The sequence below is a fragment of the Daktulosphaira vitifoliae genome, unplaced genomic scaffold (assembly GCF_025091365.1).
Source record: "Daktulosphaira vitifoliae isolate Bord-2020 unplaced genomic scaffold, ASM2509136v1 Scaffold_1, whole genome shotgun sequence".
Lineage (NCBI taxonomy): Eukaryota > Metazoa > Arthropoda > Insecta > Hemiptera > Phylloxeridae > Daktulosphaira > Daktulosphaira vitifoliae.
In genome coordinates this window covers 50,044,657-50,070,255 of record NW_026099572.1, presented here as the reverse complement: position 1 = coordinate 50,070,255, position 25,599 = coordinate 50,044,657, and the positions used below count along the sequence as shown (strand labels likewise).

The following is a 25,599-nucleotide window of genomic DNA, read 5'->3' as shown; positions in this document are numbered from 1 at the left end:
CAGAAACTTTTTCAAAATATTTTATCTGAAAATTTAATTAAAAATATATACATAAAAATATTTACATTTGAAATATATGGTAACTAAATATCTACCAGGATCGTATTAAGACCAATATGGACTTGGAGATCTCAAAAAGGACAAGAGATTGCTTACTCCGCAGGAGTAACTCTATAATCGCAATTTTTATAAAAATTGAAAAGAGACATAATAAATGTTCTTTGCCATAAAATTTATTATTTTCTAAATTTTTGATAGAGTTTATTTAAAACTAGAGGGTTAGACACCTTAGTCCTATTAAAATTGTGCTAATGAATAGCTCCAATTTGTATTAATGAGGTTGGGTATTTAATTGGCTTATCTTTGCAAAATCAATTTTTGTCATGAAAATGAAAAATAGTATAGTTGGTAAGTTTTTTTGTAACATCCTAAACTATTTCGTTTATATAATTACGTAAAAATACATTTAATCTGTTACTTAATTTATATTTAACATTAAATAATAAATTAATAATTTTTAAGGAATAATAACTCAACAGACCTATTTTAATATTATAAGTATTAAAAAATAGATAATCAAAAATAAAACAATAAATCGTATTTCAAATAGTATTATTTAAATTGATTGACAACATTTTTTGTAATGACATATTGCAAAGTAAAAATATTTACTCTGAATTTGTATGGGCCCTGGGTAATATTCCACTTGGATCTTCCTTAATCCGAGCCTTATAACTACTATTAAAAATGGAAAACAATACAAAAACACAAAACACTAATTAAAAATAATTATCTGAACAGTATTTTGTCAAAAAATTTGTTAGTTTTGGTAACTAATTTAAAAAACTTAATTTTTGAGTTATTCACATAAGCTGTCTTTAAATATTAATTTAAGAATGATAAAACTTTGTTAAGTAAAACGAGTATCTTATATTTGTTACAAAAAAAAAGGTTTCTATCTAATAATTTAACACATTTTATTCCGTTAATTACGTGTAGTACATAAGTTAGAAAAAATAAGTACAAGAATAATGTTCTCAATAATTAAAACTTGTAATAATAAATATTTATGATAAATGAGTTATGTAATATTACGATACAAAAATATATTTAAATAATGATAAAGTTAACAAGCAAGATTTATTACTAATTTTACTTTACAAGTTATCATATTTTAGAGAGTATAAATAATATTATTTATATTTAAATAAATTTCATACTCAGTTACGATTTTTATGAGTATTTTGTATATTAACGAATAAGGAATAATGTTTATAGAAACTAACTGAGGCTATACATAATATTTAATCTAAATAAAATAAGTCTTTACAAAATATAAACTGGATAAAATTATCTATATGGATATACATTAAGGTTGTTATATTTTTAACACTGCTTAATGTAAACCAAAAACCTTGTATAAATCATCATTATCTTTTTAGCTTCTATCCCAATTATTCCGGATCGACTCTAACTTACAATTTGACAGAATTTAACACTTTTCGACCTGCTACAACCTCATTATGGCTAAGGCAGCAACTATAAGAGGAAGGTTGGGTTTATTATTGTCACTTTAAAAGCTCCCGTATGATCACCCATCTGAGAAATATCAGCAAATAGCGCAGCTGAACACAAGTGCTAAACCAGCTACAGAATGAACCACAGCGTCAAACCACGCCCCAATCCAGATGATAAACAAGTGTCTTAGCAGGTATTGACATCTAAGTTTTTGATCTAGTAATTATTTTGGGTTACATTTTTTACATTATTGGAACACGTGAAAAGCATATTTTTTATTATTTGTCTTTAATAAGAAAAAATTAAAACTTTTTTTATAATTTTTTATTTTTTGCAAATATTAAAATAGCCATTTTTTATTTCCTTTATTTTGAAATATTTTGATGGATCAATAACAACTTTAATATTAGTGCTTATTGAGTTAAATGAATTTCATTAAATAAAGTAAATATGAAACACGGGTTATTAATTAAAATTTGTTTTAAGATAACGGTTTTATAGATAAGTTTTAATGAAAAATTTTGATACAAAAAATTTTAATTTTGATTCAGTAGTTGCATTTCTACAGCATTTTGAAACTTTTTAAATTTAGAATTTTTTTACGGTTTTTCTATGGTATCAAATGATAGTCCACGTAAGTAAAGAAAGGTAGTAAACATTATGTTTTTACGTTATTTACGAGTGACATTGCGCGATTTCTTTTCCATGAAAAAAAATAACATTTGTACGAGCTTTCATCAGAAATGATTATCGCAAATCATTATTACTAAATATTAGAAATATTTTCGTATGTTAATTATAAGTGTTTAATGGTTGGCTGAGTTAAAAGTAATAACAATTATTAATTCACTTGATTCTTATAATTATATGAATTTAGATATTATATTAATAAAGGATATTCCTTGTTCACGTTTAGATTTATGAAACATGAACCTATTTAATTACAAACTCAACATGTTTTAGATAACATAATTATCATTTTTTTGAACTTAATTTTAATACTTCTTGTATTTTCACGTCAATTTAAAATGTTTTTATTTTTCACGAAAAAGAAACGCGAAATGTCCCCTGTAAAATACGTAAAAATATTTATATATATTTCCATATCTTCAGTTACTTACTGACATTTCGAAGTTAAAATTATAACGGTCAAAGTATAAGTATAACTATATTATAATATAGTTAAAAGTACTATAGATTATAAATACTAGTTTTTATAATCAATGATAGTAGAAAAAGTATAGTTACAACTTCGGACCTGTAACTATTGATCCGAAAATAAATTCTACAAAGACTCGGAACGTTAGCATAAAACTAAAGACATGAATCCAGAAAAGCTTTAACACAGATATATTATTTTAATACTTGGGAATAAAAGGTATATCGTGTAATATGCAAATAAACATCTTAATTAGACGTTTCAAAGTACTAAAATGAATATTTATTTTTTTTAAAAGTTGGCATAACAAATTAAAGTTTAATTTTTTCTTTTCATTTGGTTTGGATGCTTTACAAAGCTTTCATTTTAGACATAAGAATAAAATACAGCAATTAATAAGACGGCTGGTAAAGAAAACTTAGATAGATTACATTTTTTTCATTTTATGAAAAAATAAATTAATTTTGGCTTATCCTGTTTTAGCTTTTAGTCTCTGATTTGTAAGCCCAAGATTTTTTAGAAGAATAGCGTCGAAAAGACGATCAGATAAGAATGTAAATGTCACGCAAAAATTAAATTGCTTGAACTGTTTAAATGATAGCCCATTATTCTATTTGGAGATATATCATTACCCTTTAATTTGGTTTAATTTATCTCTACTTGATATCAAAATGTGTGTATAATTAAAGATTATTCTGCATAGATAAGCAATAAAATTAGATGATAATATTAATTTTTTTAACAAAAAGATAATTAAGTATTATTATATTTATTTAATATTATTAAAATTAGACTCTCTTGGTAAAAGCAGAAGAACCAAATTATTATTTTTTCAATAATAAAAAAATTAAATGATTTTTTTTTAATAATATTTAAAGATTTCTTTTAAATATATATATTTTTTGTCTGTATATTCATCACAAATGCTATATTAATACCATATTTGTATGCGTCTTATTACATTAATAATTTTAATAGCTATACTAATTATATTATATTAATAATTAAATAAAAAAATTGTTTTAAAATTATAATATTAATAGCAATAAATATATCAAAATATAAAAATGTGAAACATATAATTAAACTTTATTAATTGTGAAATTATTTACTATATGGTGTGAATTTTTCTTTTATACATACAAAGATGATCAAATAAACCACGCTACTATTAAATCTAATCTAATCTAATATAATTTAGTTAAAAACTAATTATGGATATAATTATAAATTTTTATTTCATAAATAGTAGACAAAAAATCATGTTTTAGTAGTTTTGGATGTTGAATATTTCTTTAGTTTAACTACTCTGTTATTTTGTTAAGATGCATAATTATGTAACTTAAAACCTACTGATAATAGAATAGTACTATCCTTCTTTTAATTTAATAATTTATTTTGACTCTTAATCAATATTTTTAAAATGCCATAAACTTTATAAAAACAATAGTTTCTATTATTTGAAATTTTAATAATGTGTATCAAAAATATATATTAAAATAGTTCAAATAAAACTGAAAATATAATATGATATTATTTTGTCACAAAAAATGTATAATTAATATTACTATTAAAGTTTAATGTGAACTATAATTTTTAAAAAGAAAATCATTGTAAAACATGGTAAGTCACGTACCGGTTTTAGTTAGTAAATAAGTTTTGAAAACTATGTAGAAATCTGGGTGGTGTTAGACTTTTTTTTATTCAGTTTATTTTAGTGGACATTTGATCAACTATTGATTTTATAATGTTTTTTTCCTCGGTATACATGTATTTGTTATAAAAAATTGCAATCCTGTACTATTATAAATTATGCAAGAAAAAATAAGGAAAGTTTGACGGCATAAAAATCTTTATTTTAAAGTGGAATGTTTTTTAACTGAGTGAGGTTTTTTTTACTATTTTAAATCTATAAAACCCTTTGGAATACTCGCTGCAACAAAATCTTAAGCCTACCTATCATGGTATTATTATATTGGCGATGACCCAAAGGGAAAATATATTAGTTTTGTCAACTGTTCGTAGCTCCGTAACGTGTTAATGAAGTACCCAATCGACTCACACTAGTATAGAATTGAATATTTCTTTTATATTCGATGTAAAGAATATCATTATAATATATATATTACATGTAATACGTGAATAACACGATCAATGTGTGCAAATTGAACAAACAGATTCGAAATCGTACGTGTGAGTAGACGATGAAATCTGTACTTTTATAGTAAAGAATGAGAGGGAAAATAATTCGGAAGTGGTATTTGCAAAGTTTCGTTAAATCCGATGACGACAGCGTGTACTTTAAAGGGTTCCAGACTTGACGTAGAAAAAAATATTCACACTTATATAAACACAAAAACCGCCTACCTGCATGTTAATATCCTGTAACCATACACCGAAAGATTTATTAACCATATCAAATGTATTTTTTTTACCAGCATATTACAACATCGAAACACATTAGAGGGAAATTTTTTTAATACATTTATTAAATAAATGTATATAAATATGACCTTTTAAAAAAAAAAAATGTCATTATCTATAGACAATTTATATATTTTTTGAATATTGTTTTATTTTAATTTTGATTAAAGTTTTCGCAATTACCTGAGATTTTTACAATTATGCTTGAATAATAAAGATGACTACATTTATTTGGAAAAGTGTCTTCTTTAGGCTAACAATTAATAAGACCTGTTTAAAAATAAAGTGTTAAAAATCTGAATAATCATTACTTATTTAAATGATTATAAACTGAGATATAAAACGATATAATGTTATTCTCTATCAGTGTTATAATGTAATATAAATATTTCACAACAACATTAGATTAATGTCTAAATTAAAATTTGTTTTGTCTGTTAAAATACACGTGGAAAAACAATGTTGATAATAAAAAAATTTAATATTTATAAAGATTTTCGTAAGTATACAATAAACTTTAATTAAGAAAATTGACGTATATAAAATTATGTACTACGCATATTAATACATGTGTATTGGCGCTCTATAATGAATTCTGTTCAAATGGATTATACGAAATAACAAGAAGGTCCTATAAAAAGTTTGACTGTAAAATATGGTGCTCACACACTGATTATATTCAAAGACGGGTTGCACTTGGATATTTTTTTAGATGATTCTTCTTTAAAGTAGCATTACGTAAATTAATAAGAAAACGTTTTTGTTAGTAAATTGTCTTTAAATAATCATGACAAAAAATTGATGCTATAATTCTATCATTGTACATAAAATACTGCACCATTGTAAGTTATATCCTTAACATATTGGTATTCATAAAGAACTAACTAATATCGATATTTAAAACTTTACTTTAATAATATAAGAGTTAATTATTTATTTAATTAAAAAATAATAATATTGAAAACTCAAAATTGTATAAAACACTACATTCATTAATATCTAATTGAGTAAGGTTTTCGTTATAAAGACAGTAATATTTAGTTTTATATTAAATTAATTAGGTAAATTTATTAAATAGTTGAACTAATTAGTTATTATATTATATATATAAATCAGTGGCAAGCAATGGAAGGACAAGCAAGATCTGCTGTTCTTAGTAGCAGCTCTTAAGTTAATTTTACTGATAAATACAATTTTATGTACTTATATACATTAAAGAATTTTTTACAATGTATAATCTAGCCATTTTGATTTTTTAATTTCTATGCTAGATTTTTATCATATTTGATCAAGAATAATCTAAAAAAATATCCAAGTGCAATCCGTCTTTGATTATAATCAGTGTCAGCACCATAATTTACAGTCAAACTTTTTATAGGACCTTCTTATTATTTTTTATAATCTATTTGAACAGAATTAATTATTAAGCTAATTAATTAATTCAATAAAACATTTTTACCTCCTTTATTTATTTTTTATATATTTTATTGTCAGAAAAACATAATATTATCGTTATATTTTTTTCATTGATGTTCTGTAATTTATAATACCTTCTATGCAATTAACAAACTTCATCAGCTATAACTTCNAAAAAAAAAATTTGTCCCGACGATCTATCTTCTATACGCAAATGGCTACCATATTGAAAAATATACTATTTTTGTATGATAATTATGGGTTTTGTATTTTATTTTAATAGAAGTTGATGTTGCTTTTGCAATTATCCATCAATTTTTTTCATTGATGTTCTGTAATTTATAATACCTTCTATGCAATTAACAAACTTCATCAGCTATAACTTCTAGTAAGGATAGTATTGTCTTCTACAAACAAGGTACTTCAGTGGTTTGCGCCACAACAATAACGACATAGGTCCCATCACTGTTAAAGCTCATTATTAAACGGTAGCCCTGAACGATTAATCACTTTCGTCATGGTGTCCTCTAGACTATTGTTATTGGTTAGTGTATCGCTTGTTATTTATTTCAATCTCAGAATTCTCTCCATTCAAAGGATGATTATCGTATTTGCAAAGGATACTCTATTGCTCACCCAAACTATGTCAAACTTAAGAGTACTACAGATATCATCTATTCAAACATTAAAATTATGATAATCATCTATATTTCAATTAATCAGGGAATAGTATAACATTGACAGTTTTTATTTATCAAAGTAGCAATTAGAATAAAAAGATTATCTTGAATAGATGAACACTTTAAACCAATAATATGGTAAGTGGCAAAAAATTATTTATAATTTTCTAAAAGTTCTGGAATATATATTTAAAACATATTCTTACCAATAGTATTTTTCATTAATATTAATTGAGAGATATAGTACGCTAAACATATTAATAAGCTAAGTCCCTTGATGTTTTTTTTTACGAATTTATAATATTATTATTAATAATAATTAATTTTTACATATTATTTGGAAATTAAGTCAAATAGTTTTAATAAATTGAATATTATCAATTTATAACTCGCAAAAATTTGTTGACATTTGATAACATTACAAAATTACTGTAAGTGTTTATCACAACAATTACAGATGCCTATTCAAGTAAAGATAATTTTTGTATAAATATCAACATACTAGTATGTAACGATAGTGTTACGATACAATAGTGTTCATTTTTGTCCTTTACCTAACGTAGACCAATATTTGATATTATTAAAAAATCGTAAAAAATTAAAAATTATAACAAACTTCATAAAACTACAGAAATGTAACGTTAGGGTTAAAATAAGTTTTTGGTATAAACATTTTTCTATAAGAAAGTTATCTTAAATAGTCCAAAAAAAATTCCAATAATAATTATTTAAAANAAAAAATCGTAAAAAATTAAAAATTATAACAAACTTCATAAAACTACAGAAATGTAACGTTAGGGTTAAAATAAGTTTTTGGTATAAACATTTTTCTATAAGAAAGTTATCTTAAATAGTCCAAAAAAAATTCCAATAATAATTATTTAAAAAAAATTTTTTATGAATTAAAAAAAAAATTACCGATTATAAGTTAAAAATAAATTTTAAGTCTGTCTAAATTGGTTAAAATAACTTTGAAAAATATTAAGGAGATAAAATTTATTAGTTATCTGTTTGACTTTGTATACATATATAATAAATTTTACTTTACATTAAAAAAGTATTAAAATAAAGTAATATCATTATTGTCTATATGTAACTTAATATAGTTTAACCTATAATTATTCAATGTTTTTAATACCTTCATGCATTCTGTATTATAATAACTTCACGATATTTGTATATATTTTAATTATTCAAATGGAATTCCACACTTATTTTCAAATCAAATATACAAAAGGATACATGTTTAAATATGATATAATGGATACACATAAGTTCTTAAAGTGAATATTTAAATGTGCTTACAACAACTGTTATGTCAAAGATTAACATTCCGTTTCGAGTAAATCATTGGTTTAAGGTATAAGGTTACAAAATGAACAGCTTCAAATACAAGACTGTCTAAATAATGACTTGCCATTGATAACCTAGAGTTCAATGAGTATGCCAATTGACATAGTTTTCGCGATTTAATCTTCTCACAAATCGTTTATTATACTTAAAGACAATTAATGACTTTGCATGCAGAAAATTTAAAGCTGTTATTAAACGTTTTGAAGCTCTACCTTTAAATGACAAGTTAACAACAAATTCCATTAGTCTAAAAGCTCAGTATATAAATGTATTTAAGCTTATATGACTAATAATGTGCAAAAAGTGAGTAAAGAAAACCTAAATTCCATAACATTAGAGTAAACTGCAAATTATCGATTTGTTACCCAGTAACGCAACCATAGGGTCTGCAACACCTTCCTCAAAATTTTATGAAAACATAAAAGTCATTGCTTTGGCCAAGCTGGAATTTTTTTTATTTTATTTNCGATTTGTTACCCAGTAACGCAACCATAGGGTCTGCAACACCTTCCTCAAAATTTTATGAAAACATAAAAGTCATTGCTTTGGCCAAGCTGGAAATTTTTTTATTTTATTTAGTCATTTTCTTTTTTTTTTATATTATATTTTATCTTATTTAAAAATTATTTTCTAATATATATATTCTTAGTATTGATAAATTTTTTGTAATTTTACCTCATTTGTTCAAATAAAATCAAATATATAAACTGTCTTTTTTAATTTTTTTTTCCTCAGCATAATAAAATAAAATTAAAAGACACTCTAGTGAATCCCAACTATTTGTAAAAATGATTATAAGTACTTTAAACAACATTTTTTCCATATAATACAAACTCATTTAAACTTAATAAGTAAATATTAATAAATCCGTAAGTTAGCTGAGTTTAAACATTACCCTATTAAGTACGATATTAAAAAATAAATAAAAATGTACTTAAACAATAGCATAAAGTAATTAATTTGCCAAAGAATTAGAATATAATTAATTATAATGCCTCTATAATGATTTTAATATTAATATAAAATTATTAATCATTAATCATTTAAATTAGCTTATTCGAGAATCTGGTTGATTTTTACTTTTATAATTAAATAAAGGAAAGTTAGTTTCAGTATATAACGATACCCTGTCAATTCACAATTAACATACTAACATGATGTATTTACAATATTAATATTTATTTAAATTAATTTTTATTAAAACAAAAAAGTTATTTTATAGAATTTTTTTGTGTATAAATAAAATTTATATTACTTTCTTTTAATACAAATCTAGAAAATGATTAATTCCAATATATATATAGTAAGTAAATAAGCCAAGGTTTTGAATATATACTTTATAATAATAAATTATTATCAATTGAGAACTACTCTTGGACGATTTTTAATGAAAACATGTGAAAGTCATTAATTATGATCAACTCTGAAACAAGAAAAAGGGTTGGTCTACTTAGTGTACTAAACGTCGTTTTCTTATGGAGGTGGCTTTGTATTGTTAATACTTCACTGACGGCTTTTTGACAAGAACGATAGATGTACTATCTTTTCACCCTTTTTCATTCAATAATTTTCATTATCAATTTAAAATTACCTAATAGCTAATAGTCTTATTGTAAAAACATGATAATTTGTACTGCTATCTGTCACAGTTACGCCGGCTAAACTAGTAAAGTAATTATAAAAATTAATTATTATTTTGTATGAATCAACAGGCCACACCTTGTTTATAAATCATATTCTGGTAATTTATTATAAGACACTACTTCTAATTTAAAAAATGCATGTATTTATGCTTCCATAAATTAAATTTAAAATAGGACTGAAAAAAATTAACCAACATTACTGTGGCCTATCATTAAAACCTTAAATAATCTCTTACTTTGTTTCGCAAGATAAGTCATAAAAGTGCAAATTTTATCTATATGCAAGATTTTATCAGTATATCAAGTGCAATTGTAATACTTTTGAAGTTCTTAAGTTAATACAAATTTGTTGTAAGAACTTTAATAACGATTTATTAGTGTTAATAGAAGTACGCAAACCAATGCATTATAGCAGCAGCTAACCTGCACGTTCGCTTAACATTTTTATATTTGCTTTTATGCGTCCAACTACTAAAGGGTAGTATTATTTAAGTATATAAATTATTCATAGTCATTAACAAGATCTGGAAAATTCACTAAATTGTACTTTTAAAGGCTCACGTTAACGTTAATAATTTATAGCATAAATAATATAATTTTTGAAAAGGTATAAAAATATTTTCGAAATAAAAAATTTTTAAGATATTATTTTAATTTAAAATCGTTAAATTTTTAACTTGTATTACTTTTTGAATTGAAATTTAATAATAAGTAAAATATTTGTTTAGGAAAAAACCTGCACCTTTTTGTCTAAATAAATTGTTAAATTATTATAGTTATGATAATTTTACAAACATAGAAACAGAAATTTACTACTTATATATATATCGATATGAATAAAGCATAAGTTACAGTATAGATATTTAAATTATTAAAACGACAATTTAAATGGGGAGATAAAAGAAAGATGCACTAATACCTACAACAATTCTTAATCGACAAAACATTTAAAGTCAAAGCAAATGATACTCTATTAGAAGAGTTCAAGCTAGAAAGCAGAATAATACAAGAATGGCCTATAAGAGTGAAAAAATTTTTAGTAGTTATGAATAAAGTACCAAAATTAATTAACCTACCAGTAAACGCAAGCATCATTGCAAATAATGTATTGAATTACATTTTTTTAGAAAATTTGTATATTAACAACCTATTTTATTATTTAGAATATAACAGATATATAGAGTGTCCCAATAAATGTTGACAGCATTAATAACTTTTGATCCAGTAAATATTTTACGTTACTTTTTTTTTGACACCTTCACAATTTTTGACTACGTTAAAAACATATTTTTTATTAGTCGTTTGTAATAAGAAAAAAAATATAAATAATTTTTTTACTCTTAGTTAGAAGATCTAAAAAATGAAATGGAAGCTATTTATATTTATTTTTTTATTAGAGATTAATAATAAAAAATATGCTAAAAACGTAATAAAAATCTGTAAAAGTTGTCAAAAAAAAAAAAAAAGTAACGTAAAATATTTATTGGATCAAAAGTTATTAATGATATCAAAATTTGTATGATCACTTTGAATAGATATTTTCAGTTTTGTGTTGACATTTCAAACTCGTTACAAAATTAATTTTCGGATTAATAGTCACAGGTTATAACTGTCGTGCTGTATAGTAATTATAGGTCCGAAGTTATAGTTATAAGGGCCAAAGTATAGTATAGTTAAAAGTACCATAGATTATAAATACTAGATTTTTAAATCAACGATGGTGGAAACAGTATACTTACAACTTCGGACCTATAACTATTGCTCCGAAGATAAATTCTACAACGAGATCGAAACGTTAGCATAAAACTAAAGATATAAATATTTACTTTTTATAATTTTGCAGAAAAATTAAAGCGTACGTCTTTCTTATCATTTGATTTGATGCTTTTTAAAGTTTTTATTTTAGACATACTAATAAAATACAGCATTTAATAAGACTGCTGGTAAAGAAACCTTAAATAGATTAAATTTTTAATTTTATAAATTGTTATGTTGTGTTAAAGAACATAATATTTTTTTTTTAACTCAAGAGTAATATATACAATGATTAATTTGTGTTTTATTAATTTTGTAAAATATCTTTTCATAACATATTTTTTGAAGTTAAAAATTATAAGTTCTTCCGTGTTATTGAATTTTCATTTGACAAAAATTCCATAAAAAGTTTTTAAGTATAAAAAAGTTAAATAGGTTTTCGTAATACATATATATTTATTGAATTTTCTTTGTAAATCTAATTTATTTTTCTTTTCTATAAAACAAATTGTATTTATACTGAATATTTTGAACGCAGACAAAATTACGCTTTAGCAATGATAACTTTAAAAATAAGTAATACAGACATGTTTTTATTTTACACACAGACTAATTTTGAAAACCTTAATAACCACCAAAAATAATGTATAGATTACATTTTGAATGGAAAATAATGAATTATATGCAACTGTATTTTTTACTGTCATGAAAATGTAATTAATCAAGAATTAAAATTTATTTTTAGCCTAATGCAATTTTATAACTTCTTTCTGGCAGTTCAATTACCATTCGATATTTTTAATTATAATTATATCTCCACTCTGCCACAATAAAAGAAAGATACATCCCAACTCGTATACAATTTGAAATATACACTTGTCTTTTTAATAATTATAATTATTCTAAATTTAGTATTAATCAATACACCTTAAATATTATAAATATTATTTTAGATATTTTTAGTTTAAAAAATCAATTCTGGTAATCATTAATCACACAATTCTATGATATTTAAACAATTTTTTAAATTATATAGTAACTAAAAAGTAATGAGCATTATAGATAATAACACCATATTTATAATATTATATATAATAATATTTTGAATCCATCTTTAAAGTATTTGAAGTTAGATTTGTATTGTGTATTTTACGATTATTTAATTATATGAGACAATGAAAACACATAGTGATGACGTATAATATCTCTAGGTACGTTTTTTCTGAGGTGTTGCTATTCGTATTGAAATTGTCTTGGAGCTTCAGATAATTATTATTACACAAACAAATGCAGTCATTATAGATTAGGAATACACGATTTTTAAGTAGCTATAGACTTCTATCAAACATAAATGACGTTGATTTAGTGTCCTTGACTTCAAATAGTCTCTTATTTAACAATTGCGCACATTAAAAATATCTTCAACAAATATTAAAAAATATTGGTTGGTTTGGTATCGTCTCCGATTGGTCTCTTATATAATCTATTAAAATTTCATTAGGGTTAATGTTTTATAGAAAATTTTAATTGGAGAAAAATATTTTTAAAATTACAATTTTTATGGTAGAGAGATTTTGACATATATATTTTTTAATTTCTATAATTGAGGGCTTTTTCGATTTTCGGCGACAAGTTCAAATAGATTAAAACGGGTTATTTTGACGTGTTAAAAATTAAAATCGGTCCAGTGAGAGCTGAGAATTTTTATATACTTAAATAAACAAAAAAACCTATCATGGTAAAATAATACCTTCTCAGATGCGCTTTAAAGTTATAAACAAACTTTAGTTTAGGTAACTACATTATACTGACAAAAATTTAACTAAAATCTACTTAAGTCAGTACCTTATTATTTTGAGTGGTGTCTGATCCCATAGTAGGATATACAGAATGATCGGTTTATCATAAACCACTCGATTATTCTCAAAATATTGGAAAAAAAATTTTTTCTTTTAATTACATATATTCCTTAAATTATCAGTTAATAAGTAATTTTTAGAATCATTACTTATAACTTATAGGGGTGCCAACTTCTCACTTTTATATCTAGGCGGGAAGAAGAGAACGGCCGGTAAATGACTAGTGATAAAAATAGCTACACTTACTCCTCACTTCCAGTTATTACTTTTAATAGTTAATAACTTCCGAAGTACTGATCCAAAAGTTGTTATCGACCAGTCAGTTTCTTAATTAGTTTATTTTCTATTTTATAAGCTAAAAAATTAAAGTTGATACCCAATAAGTTATAAGAAAAGATTTTAAAAAGTAATTATTAAATCAAGAATATATGTAACTAAAAGAAATCAAAAATTTTTTTTTCAATATTTTATTTATTTTACATATCCTTATATGAGATATACAGAGTTTTCAGTAAGTAAGGATACAGGTCAATTATTATAAACAATAGAAACTCGTGCCTGGTGTCGGTTATTTGGAGGGAGGTGGACGATATGTGAATACCATCCTTAGTCCGTTCCTTAAATAGTATAGTACAAAAGTATTTAAAGTACTGTAGATATGATTGTTATCATAATAATTTACATTATATTAAAAATAAAAATCCAGTACAGTGGAGACTCTAAATAGTTAGGATGAGTAAAATAAATTTAAACTAAAACTAAACAATGATACCATTGAAGATATCGTTGTTTATACTGTAAAAGTATACAAGTACATAGTTTATTTTGTTTTTCAAGATATTTAAAAATAAATTTGAATTATACATGTTTTAATAAAATAGGTGATTTTATTTTCATAACTGTAATAGGACTAGGAGTTTTACAAATAATAATTTTAAAAAAATGAGTCAGAAAAAATTTCTTATATCATTATTGATAAAAATCTCATTTTGTTAAATTTTGAGATCCGTACTGTTGCAGTTTAAAAGACAATTCATTGTATCTGACATTGATTAACATCACTATCACAAAAAATTCTTTGATGTGAATTAATCTGATTAATTTCGGTTTAGGAATGTCGGTTTATACAAGCTTAAAATTTTTATTTGATGTAGGTTTCAAGGATGCAAACGTTCGGAAATGTATAGTTTTTTTTGATATTGTAGTTCATATTATAATCTTTAATTTAGTAAATGTTATAAAATGCAGATTTTCCAAAACATTTTCAAAAATTAAAAAAAAAATTTAACATGCGTTGATGGTCTTGTTAAAACCTTTCAGTTGAAATTTTGACCCTGCTTAAATTTTTATTTATAATAATAATTGGACTTTGTACTTAGAAATAATCGGAAAAAAAGAAAATAGGGCCATAACTTGAGGGAATTTAGAATTCACTAATATCGCTTAATGTACGATAATGAGTTGGTAACGGATTATCTAACTATTATCTAATGATTTTTTATTCATCTTTTCGCTAACTCCCTTAAAAGTTCATTTATAACCGCCACTACCGTAAAATGGGCCAACTTTAGTAATAGTAACATTTTTACAAGTATTGTTAAGAAACATAAAATATTTTTAACGAAAATTAAATTATGAAACCTGTAAAGTATTTAACAGCCTTAGTTTAACACATAGATCGAAGTTTGACGGTACATGAGTCAGAAAAAAAGGAATAGCTATATAATAAGATACATTTATAAATTCAAAAACATTCATAAATATTTTAGACAGGAATAAAGTCATCAACTTTATATTTGATATAGATCATGTATTTAGCCAGCTATAACCTGAGTTATGAAAACAAAATCAATATTCTTTTATCATTGGCTAAGATAGAAAAGTATAATTTTCACAAAACTTATAAATATAACATTAAAAAAATCCTTTTATGTATCATATAACTTATTTAATAAATAAATTATACGAAAAGAAAACTGCATTTTTAGAAAGATGATTTGTGGTTTTGTATATAATACTATTTATACATAAATAAAATAGTGTAGATCCATGTTACATTTAGATGGTAAATCATTAAAGTGTGATGCATTTTTTTAAGTCTCACGGGAGCCATGACTTACCAAAATATAAAATGAAAAAGATCAAATTAGAAAGATAAATATTGTAGAATAGGTTTTGTATAGTAGCGTAATATATTTTTTATTGTAAATATCAATAACAGTAAATAATAGAGCCCTTTGATAGCATTTTGAATAAAAACAATATTATTAGGAGTGATAAAATGGTAGTTTATAATTTGAACCAAAATACAGATATGATATATATATATATATAATAATTTTTATGTAAGTATATACTCACAACAATAGTTTATATATTTTACTTAACTTTAAATTTTATCATGATAAATATAATTGGGACGTAATTATGTAGTATTTAAGAAAGGTTTTGATAACATAAACTCCTAACTATTATTTTTAATATAATTTAATTAAAAGTAAAAAAATTCTTAATGGAAGGGTTGTCCTCCAAATCTCACTTTCCTACATATTTGAACACTACAGTTTCAAGTTTGATGGTAAATATTTAAATATCATCTACAACTATTGTAATTATAAAGATTACTAAAGTCTGTGATGAAAGAGTAGGACGGGTGTTTTAAACCCAATAAGTCATTTATATTAATAGCACGATCAGTAACTTATTAATGGTTTTAGTGTATTTTTGATATCTTCTAACATTTTTTTTTAAAACAAACTAAAATTTTTTTCCGCTTACTCTAAAAAAAGAATTAATTGCCCCAGTGTTAATAACCGTTTGATATCTCGATATCAAAAATCTATATAAAAATCGATTTAAAAAACTTGGATTAAATACAAGAGGATAAATTATAAAAACCATTACATAAATTTTTACTTCTTTTATCGGTTCATCGGCTAGACGCCGCCAAAAGTCTCAGGGGAGCCTTTTTCATTACGTTTTGGGGAAGCTATCCCTCGTGGTTCCTTATGAAGACCCATTACTGACCTTATTTTATTCATGTTTTAATCAGATTGTCTGTGTATTAAAACATAAGATATTTAATTAATTGTTAAGTTAATTATATAATAATAAAGTAGGAATATTTTTAATTGAAATTATTAAAATCAGTTTAAACAGAAAATCGTACTTTCTAAGTAAATAACAAAAAAAAGTTCTGTGTTATATTTTTATCATAATCAAAGGATAACGCAAATAATTATTTGTATGAATTAATGAATCATTATAGTTTAAAGAATTTTCAAGTATAAAATTTTTGTTTTATCAAAAAGGAAAAATTTTATTCTATTTTCATTAAAGTAAAACTATTACGATATCATAACTATTTTATTTTATTTGTAAGTTAATTGAAATATTAGTTCATTATATATGATATTATTCCAACTTACTTAACATTTAGTTGTTATGTTTGCATATTATTTGTTAAATAAAGAAATGTACAATTTAAGATTAAATCATAGGAAAACATTGTGTTGGTCTCATGCAGCATAATAATATAGTAATAGAAAAAAACCAAAAGAAAAATTAAAATGGAATAAATTCTTATTTATATTTGAAACTATTCCATGTCTTCATTGGGACAACACGCTTCATTGAAATTACGCATACTGTTTTTAAGAATCTAATGTGCTTATTAAAAAGTTTAATTGGCATTACTGAAAAAATAAGTTGATCAGATATTTGTAATGATATAAAATAGAGAAATGACTAAAAGTTTATGTAATGTAGAAGGTTAACAACAGATAACTTGTTATTAACTAAACCGAGAATAATTTAAATTTTGACAACCATTAAGGTGATTAATATGAAAACATCTTATTTACCTCATTTACACTATATATTATAGAAAATAACTTGTATTATTATATAAAAAAAATCAGCTCACAAGTGGGGATGTGGCTAATTCGAGTCTCGATATAGGTTGAAATCTAACAGAATTAAACTTCACTATATTAAAATGCTACAATAAAAATGTTCACTAAAAAAATTTTTTTGATAAGAGGAATTGTTTCTCCGTAAACGCCAAATTTTAATATCCAAGTTTAATAGACTATTTAAAAAAAATTTCAATTAATTTGAAATATAGAATTGAAGACACGAATACTTGATTATAAATTCTAATAATAGTGACTCAAGAAAACTTAAAAATAATTTTTGCGTAACAATTAATTTTAATATTCTTAATTTTGCAATTTTTACACAAAATGTACTATTTTTTTAAATATGAATTAACTCATGGAAGAGATGGGCTACATTCGCTCAACGCAATAAAATGCTTGTAACTCAGTAAGAACTTATCATATAGTTCTTATCAACTCATTAAAATTATAGTATTAATTTTAATTTATGATACAAAAGTGTCATATTTTGTGAAACATTCTCAACAATTAAGAAAGAAAAAGTGTTATTCATATGCACTAAACGTTTTATAAAACCCTCTTTTTGAACAGGTAAACAGTTGGATTTTTAAAAAAGAATTTTCGTGTAAATAAAATGCATCTAAAGTATTTCCAAAAACAAAATTCCATTTATATATTTTTTATTAACTTAAAGAAGTCTTTAGTGTTGAAATATAAAATAAAAATGTAATCAATTTAAAAAAAAAATACGTATAATTTTGTAAGATTAAGGCGTTTGTTGAAGACAAGTCTAGAGGTTGATTTTTTTCAAAATAAAGTATGTTACATAGCATTTATTTTAAGACGTATTTAAAGTTGTCAGATTTTACAGAACATTTTTATGAGTTAAATTGACTTGAGAAAAAAAATTAACTTTTTATGCTAAAGTTAATATTTTAGTCCCTTGTTAGAGGTCAAAAATAGGAACCTATTTGAAAAAAAATATGCCAAATGAAAGGGACATATCGAAAGTATTATTAAAAATAGTTTTGTTTCTTTTATTTTTTAAACAGTTTAAGTAGAAAAGTTAAAAAATATAGAAATTTATTTATTTAAAAAATTTTAATTTTTCTGGAAAATTCCTCTATTTAAAGGGAATGGAGGGATTTTTTAAATTATTGAGTATGATAATTCAACTAGATACAATTTATGATAATTTGAAGAATCGTTAAAACAAATTAGTTCAGTTGGAGCTGAGAAAAAGTGGAGACAGATATATAAAAATTTCCAAAAAAATTTACAAATTTTAAAAATCATAATTTTTAATTAATTTTCCTCTATTTACACGAAGTAAGGGAAATAAATTCAATTTTAGATGTTAAATACGATTTTTAATGTTTTGACATAAGAAATATGGTCGAAGAGGAACTTCACTAAAAAAGTGAATACAGACAAAAAAATAGTAAAAAGGTTTTTTACTATTATTTTTACTAGGTTAGTAAAACTATATTTTTTCAGATTTGCATCGAAACTAAAAAAATTTCATGGTAGTTTAAAATTATTGGTGAAGATTAAGTTTTTTTATTTATTTTATAATCCTCATGACAAAATCCTAAATAAATTAATTTTTTAAATCTTCTTTCTCGTATGATAATCATATAACTTTGTATTACTTTAAGTTATTTTTATAAGGAATTAATATATTGTACTTAAATTTTTAAAAACCATAAGTATCTTATATTAAAAAATCCGGGAGTATAATTTTTATTATAATATGTAAGGGGCGATTGGTGTAATATGTTAAACTGTTAATCAATATTATTTTTGTCACATTATGTTATGATAGTATCCTATAAGATTTCTTTCAAATAATTTCAAATGGAGGATTAAAAAGTTATGATGATGTCTGTAAAAGTAAATAATGCTATACAATTAAATTACACTTAAGATAATTATGTATTAAAAAATACGATAAAAAGAAATTAAACAAAAATAATCATACCTTGAAATGTTAAGTCCAATTTTTTCATTGTTACATAACTTTAGTCCTTTTTACTTAGAAAATAATGATAGTGGAGATTTAAAACTTTTAGCAGTTGAAAAAAAAAAAAAATATNGATTTAAAACTTTTAGCAGTTGATAAGATTACCAGCTGTAAATTTTTCCAATAATATATCTAATATTAGGTTTCAATTATGAGGTAAGGAAAACGTGATATTAAACCCGCGCGTTTTCCCCAGTACTCTCTATATCCTAGTTTGAGTTAACGTTAAAATTATACAAAACTATAAAAAGTAAACAAATAATCCATACTTCATAAGGATAAACCCTAAATCCAATTATCGTAAAAATATCTTAACTCATAACTAGGGTGCGGATTAGTATGTATTTACATATTAGTCACAAATAATAAAAATTGAATGATTTCTTTATAAAAATATGTTACAGGACTATCTGATTATTTTAAGCTATGGTTGATGTTACATATTTTTACATATTTGAACTTACTTACATATTATTACATAATTTACTTAAATTACATATTTTTGTTAAATATTCAGCTACTTAATAAATTAGCAATTTATCGTCGTTTTATATTTTGTGTTGTTATCTTCTCTAGTCAAGCCCGCTAATAATCGTCGTAAGTATCAACTTCTCAGCGCTTTCAAGTTACACAACACATAGGAACCGCAATTCATAAAAAAAATAAACTCGGAAAGACAAAAAAAAAACAACAATTCATCACCTCATGCACTTCATGCACTTCATCGTCCAGTAAATCAACTTTCAACAATGACTTATGCACAGCTTTAATTAAAGCAGATATACCTTTGCAAAAACTCAATCTTGATTTTCGTCAATTTCTCAAAAAAAAAAAATAAATAAGCAATAAAATACCTGATGCAAGCACTCTAAGGAAGAATTATTTACCTGACTTATACGAGAAAACTTTGAATGATATAAGAAAAAATATTTCAAATGGACCTATCTGGGTTTCCATGGACGAAACCACCGATGTAGAAGGAAGGTACATAGGAAATATAATTGTTGGTAAGTTAAATTCATATTGTGCTTCAAAGACATATTTATTAAATACTGAAGTTCTTAAAAAATGTAACCACTCAACAATTGCTCGTTTTGTCAACGATTCTTTGTGTATCCTATGGCCGAATGGTATTTTGCATGGTATAGGGTGCTGCGATATGGTGAAAGATGGAACAGCTTTAAATGTATTTTATCCTAAATTAATTCACGTGACCTGCCTTGCACACGCTTTCCATCGTGTCGCAGAAATAATAAGATCAGAATTTCCCGAAGTTGATTTTTTGATATCAACTATTAAAAAAATTTTCCTGAAAGCACCCAGTCGTGTACATATATTTAAAGAAAATTATCCTCAAACACCTTTTCCTCCAGAGCCGGTGATAACTCGCTGGGGTACTTGGTTACAAGCTGCTGCATATTACTGCGACAATTTTAGTGTCATTGAAGATGTGATTTCAAAACTCGAAATAGATGCCGTTTCAGTAAAAAATGCAAAAAAGTTAATTAAAAGTACCTCATTAAAAAATAATTTAGTATACATATCCTCCAATACTACATTCCTTGCCAATTCTATTACGAAACTTGAAACTCAAAACTTGTCCCTGGCTGATAACCTGGGCATTGTCTCCGACACCGTCAAAAAATTAAAAGAATCCCCTGGGCAGGTTGGAATAAAAATTAAGAATAAAGTTGAGCAAGTACTTAGTAAGAACTCTGGTTTAAAGACAGTTGAAACTATTGCAAACATTCTCAATGGCAGTGATACGCAAACTTCTTTTGAATTTAGTCTTGCTGATTTAGGGGCTTTTAAATTTTCTCCTATTTCTTCCGTCAACGTGGAAAGATCTTTTAGCCGCCACAAAATCATACATCGTTCTAATCGACGTCAATTTACCTTAACAACCTAAAGAAGTACATGATTGTCTATTGCTTTGTTGACGACGAAGATCCTAGCTAATATTTGATTGGAATGTATTTTTTAGGTACATATTATTATATTTTGTATTCTGAATGTATTTTTCTAAGAATAAAAACATTTTTTTTAAATATTACGTATTTTTAGTTGCATATTTGGATAAAAATAAATACATATATATGTACATATTTTTAAAATTTTAATACATATTAATCCGCACACTACTCATAACTAATGAAATTTTTATAGCAAACAATGTTTTTTTTTTTTACATGGATTTTTTATTAACGTTGAGGTAGCAGAAAAATTACTAAACTTTTGATAGGGAATATATAACACGAGTACTACTAATGTTCCTTTAAATTTATATTACATTATCTAGAATTAAAAGTAGTTCTAGTTGGAAGGCAATAGACCGCGTTGTCGTCGAACGCGCGTGTTTCTCCGTGTCTTCGAAAGAACCGGCCGTCGGCCACGACGTTGTGTTAGTTTGTATCCGTCTGCCGTTGGTAACGTTGACTTTTCGTCGCATGGCGACCATTTTGTCGGGTAACATATTATTTCGTCGTTGTTATCATATATGTGGTCGATTAATTTTCAAATAAATTCAGTGGTAGTGTTAATTTTCCATCAAATTTTTTGTTAACAAGATTTTATTTTTCATTTTTGTGATAAAGTTATAGACTTCTTAACCAATAGTTCATAGGTATTGTCATTCATCACACTGTCTCGTGGTAAGTGGTTAGAAAATAGAATTTTATATTTTCAAATAAGTCGTTGAGACACTTTGAATGTATTGATAAACCTATACATTGCTCCACAAATCTAAGCTTAATTAATTATGATTATCTAATAGTTTGATTATTTCAAACTAGCATAAATTAAATTGTATCTAAATTATTATTGTAAAAATACTTAGGCATAAAAGTTATCTTAACAGTTATATTAAATAATGATAATATTATCATTGTGTGAGCCGTCAAATTGTAAAATTAATTTAATTGTCATAAATTTTGTCTTTTAATTATAACTTATAGAGACATTGTTTTAAAGAAAATTGTCTCTATCATTTACTAAAAAGTTCCTATATGGTATAAGACATTAAGTTGTGAGTTACAACTATTAAAATATGATGAATTTTACATAAAATATATCAATGAGGTATACTTTATAAATATTTAATCTAACAATATTTTAGTATTTTTTTTAGCGTTCCATTTTAAAATACAAAACATTCTTTACATAATTTCTTTAAAATGATCTTACTTTCGTCGATATATCAATGATAGATTTTTATTCGTCGGGTAATACTGTTATAAAGTATAAGTCTATAGTCAGGTCTACTAATATAATACTACTTATATAAGTTATTTTTGAACACCTTTTCCAGATAATTTGCCTGTCTAGCTTTAAACCCTTGTAATTTTTCATTTTTTTTTACGAAATTTTATCAGTAATATAGAATATTTTTTATAGAATTTTTTTTTTGATTTTTATCCGTTCATTCTTTTGAAAATTCAATAAAAAATCTTAATACAATGGAGCTTTGAAAATAGAAAAAAATTAATTCAAACTATTTTTCTTTTTTAATTTTGATTATGTTCCTAAAACTAATGTTTTTATAAAAAAATTTAAAAAAAATTTAAAGCAAAAAAGATTCAAAAACTTTTCTTCTAGTAGATATTTGCAACCAAAGTCAAAAAATGTTTATACAAATTTTTTAGTCAGAATGTAGTCACAACTAGAAATTAAACAGACAAGCATCGAAGTATTTAATAATAGTAATTGTTCAAATTTGATTTACATTGTTTTCAAATTTTTCTCTTTCTCACTATTTCCGGTTTCAAAACTACTTATTTATTAATTATTATATAGAGATATTAATTATAATTGTTTTCATTTATTGAGTAAGATCATTCAAGGCTAAATTAAGAACTACATGACCAATCTAAAAAATATATCACTTATGAAAAAGCGAAGGGTTAAAAAGGTCATTTTTACTTAAAATTGATTAAGGAGTCTCTCCCCCAGATTACATTTTAAAAATGTTATAATTTTTGAAGTACTGGTCTATAAGAGGTTATCAAAAAATAATTATCTTAATAAAATCATTTCATAATCTAGTTAAATATATAACTTTTTATGATATTTTAGATATTACTTGTATCAGTTCGTATTTTTAATAAATACACATTTTCTTTTTTATAATAGTATAAATAATTTACTTTTTATTATGATAAAAATTATTTACTAAAAGTTATAAACAATTTAAAGTATACACTGGAGTGAGGAGTGGGTGCTGCTATTTTTATCACTAATTATTTCCCAACCGTACTATTCGTCTTGCATAGGTATTTAAATGAGAATAACATTCAAATTACTGGTCCAAAAGTTATTATTGATTAGTTATTTTCTTAATTAGATTATTTTCTATTTTATATGTATGTTGCTATTTGAATAAATTAAGTTGACACTCCATTAAGTTATAAGAGATGATTCTAAAAATTTATAGAGAGTTAAATAAAATTTATTTTAACGATTTAAGTCAGTTGGGGTAATTATGAATAGTTTTCACAAGTTTTAAATTCTGATAACTTTCGAAAGCACTCGATCCACGTAAAACTGCTATAAACTATTGTTCATCTATACTTCAATAGTTTTTTAATTTTTCAATTGTAAGCAGATACCTTAATAATTCTGCTTATCATAGTCTACGAGAGTAATTATAAATTCGATTCAGTGTTGAGATAAAATACTCAAAAATTAAAAAAAATAATTTGGATCACAAAACAATTCATTACTTTTAGTGTTTCGATTTTTAATTCTTATATTTATTTTACCTAAAAGTTTTAAATCATCTACTTTATTATTATGTGATTTTTTAATACAAAAATAATTAGTTCGCTTTTTTCCAATTAATGATTGAAGATTAAGAAAAATTTTTTTTCATGAACTAAATTTAGTCCATGAAAACGTACACACATAATTACTATTATAAAAAAACTTATAAAAAAAGGGAAATTATGATCAGTGTTCTACATTCCTGCGAGAAATGAGTTATAGCAAAAAAGAAATATTATCATCTTAAAATAATAACTGAATGTGATATGATTGAAGCAACGACTTTGCCTGTATCTAAACTTTTTGTAAAAAAGAATACTTACAGATACTGAAAAACTGTTTTTCACTTGAAAAAGATAAGGGAATTTGATAAGTTTGGTAAAAGCGCCATCAATGAGACGAAAAACGATGGAAACAGTCCTTACCTTTTAATCGAAGTTAAAACGTCGATTTTCATTCCTGTTTGGTTTCTACAATACTTGTATATGCACTAATAACTTTTGTTCTGATTTACCTCTTGTTAAACTGAACAAATTTATATTCTTTACAACTACGAATAATGATTTAACGATGAAATAAGTCATAGTGAAAATAATTTAAATCTTGTATTATCAAATTTTTTTTTTTAGAATAATTGGTTGTACGCAAATATTTTATTAATGAAAATGTGAATTTTTAGAAATTTAGAGGCATTTTCTCTATATACTATATATTTAATACTTGACTTAACTTGGTATTTTTGATATTAAGTAATTTTTTTTGTTTGATAATGAAAACGCATATTGTTAGTTTATAGTATGCTGGGTAAGTTCAAGGAAAAAATGCGTTTTATAGATTACCAAAATCTGCACTCAAGCATACTGATTATGAACAGTTGTGATTGTGAACAACGGGAGGATTGAGGGTAAACAGAAAAACCATTAGAGTGTCCGTCAAAATTGTTTACACATCAGAAAACTCGCGCTTTGTCGAGTTACAAGTTTAATATACAATCAATTCAGGTTTGGGGAAAAGGAAATAGTTGACTAGTAGGGGTGGTAGTTGTGATGATGATGGTGGCAGTTGCTGATTAATAATATGTTGTCAAGTAGTTTTCTTTTAACTACCAAACG

General features: G+C 24.2%; 1 protein-coding gene across 1 annotated transcript; it reads left to right on the top strand.

Moving 5' to 3' along the window:
- Positions 1–20,814: 20,814 nt before the first annotated feature.
- Positions 20,815–21,695, top strand: LOC126910379 (uncharacterized). The gene has a single exon (XM_050692908.1). It carries the CDS (start codon positions 20,889–20,891, stop codon positions 21,636–21,638), a length of 750 nt encoding a protein of 249 aa, XP_050548865.1. The 5' UTR covers positions 20,815–20,888; the 3' UTR covers positions 21,639–21,695.
- Positions 21,696–25,599: the final 3,904 nt, after the last annotated feature.

Excerpts from the sequence above, each read along its gene's own strand:
- LOC126910379 (XM_050692908.1), top strand. The coding sequence starts at position 20,889 with ATGGTGAAAGATGGAACAGCTTTAAATGTATTTTATCCTAAATTAATT.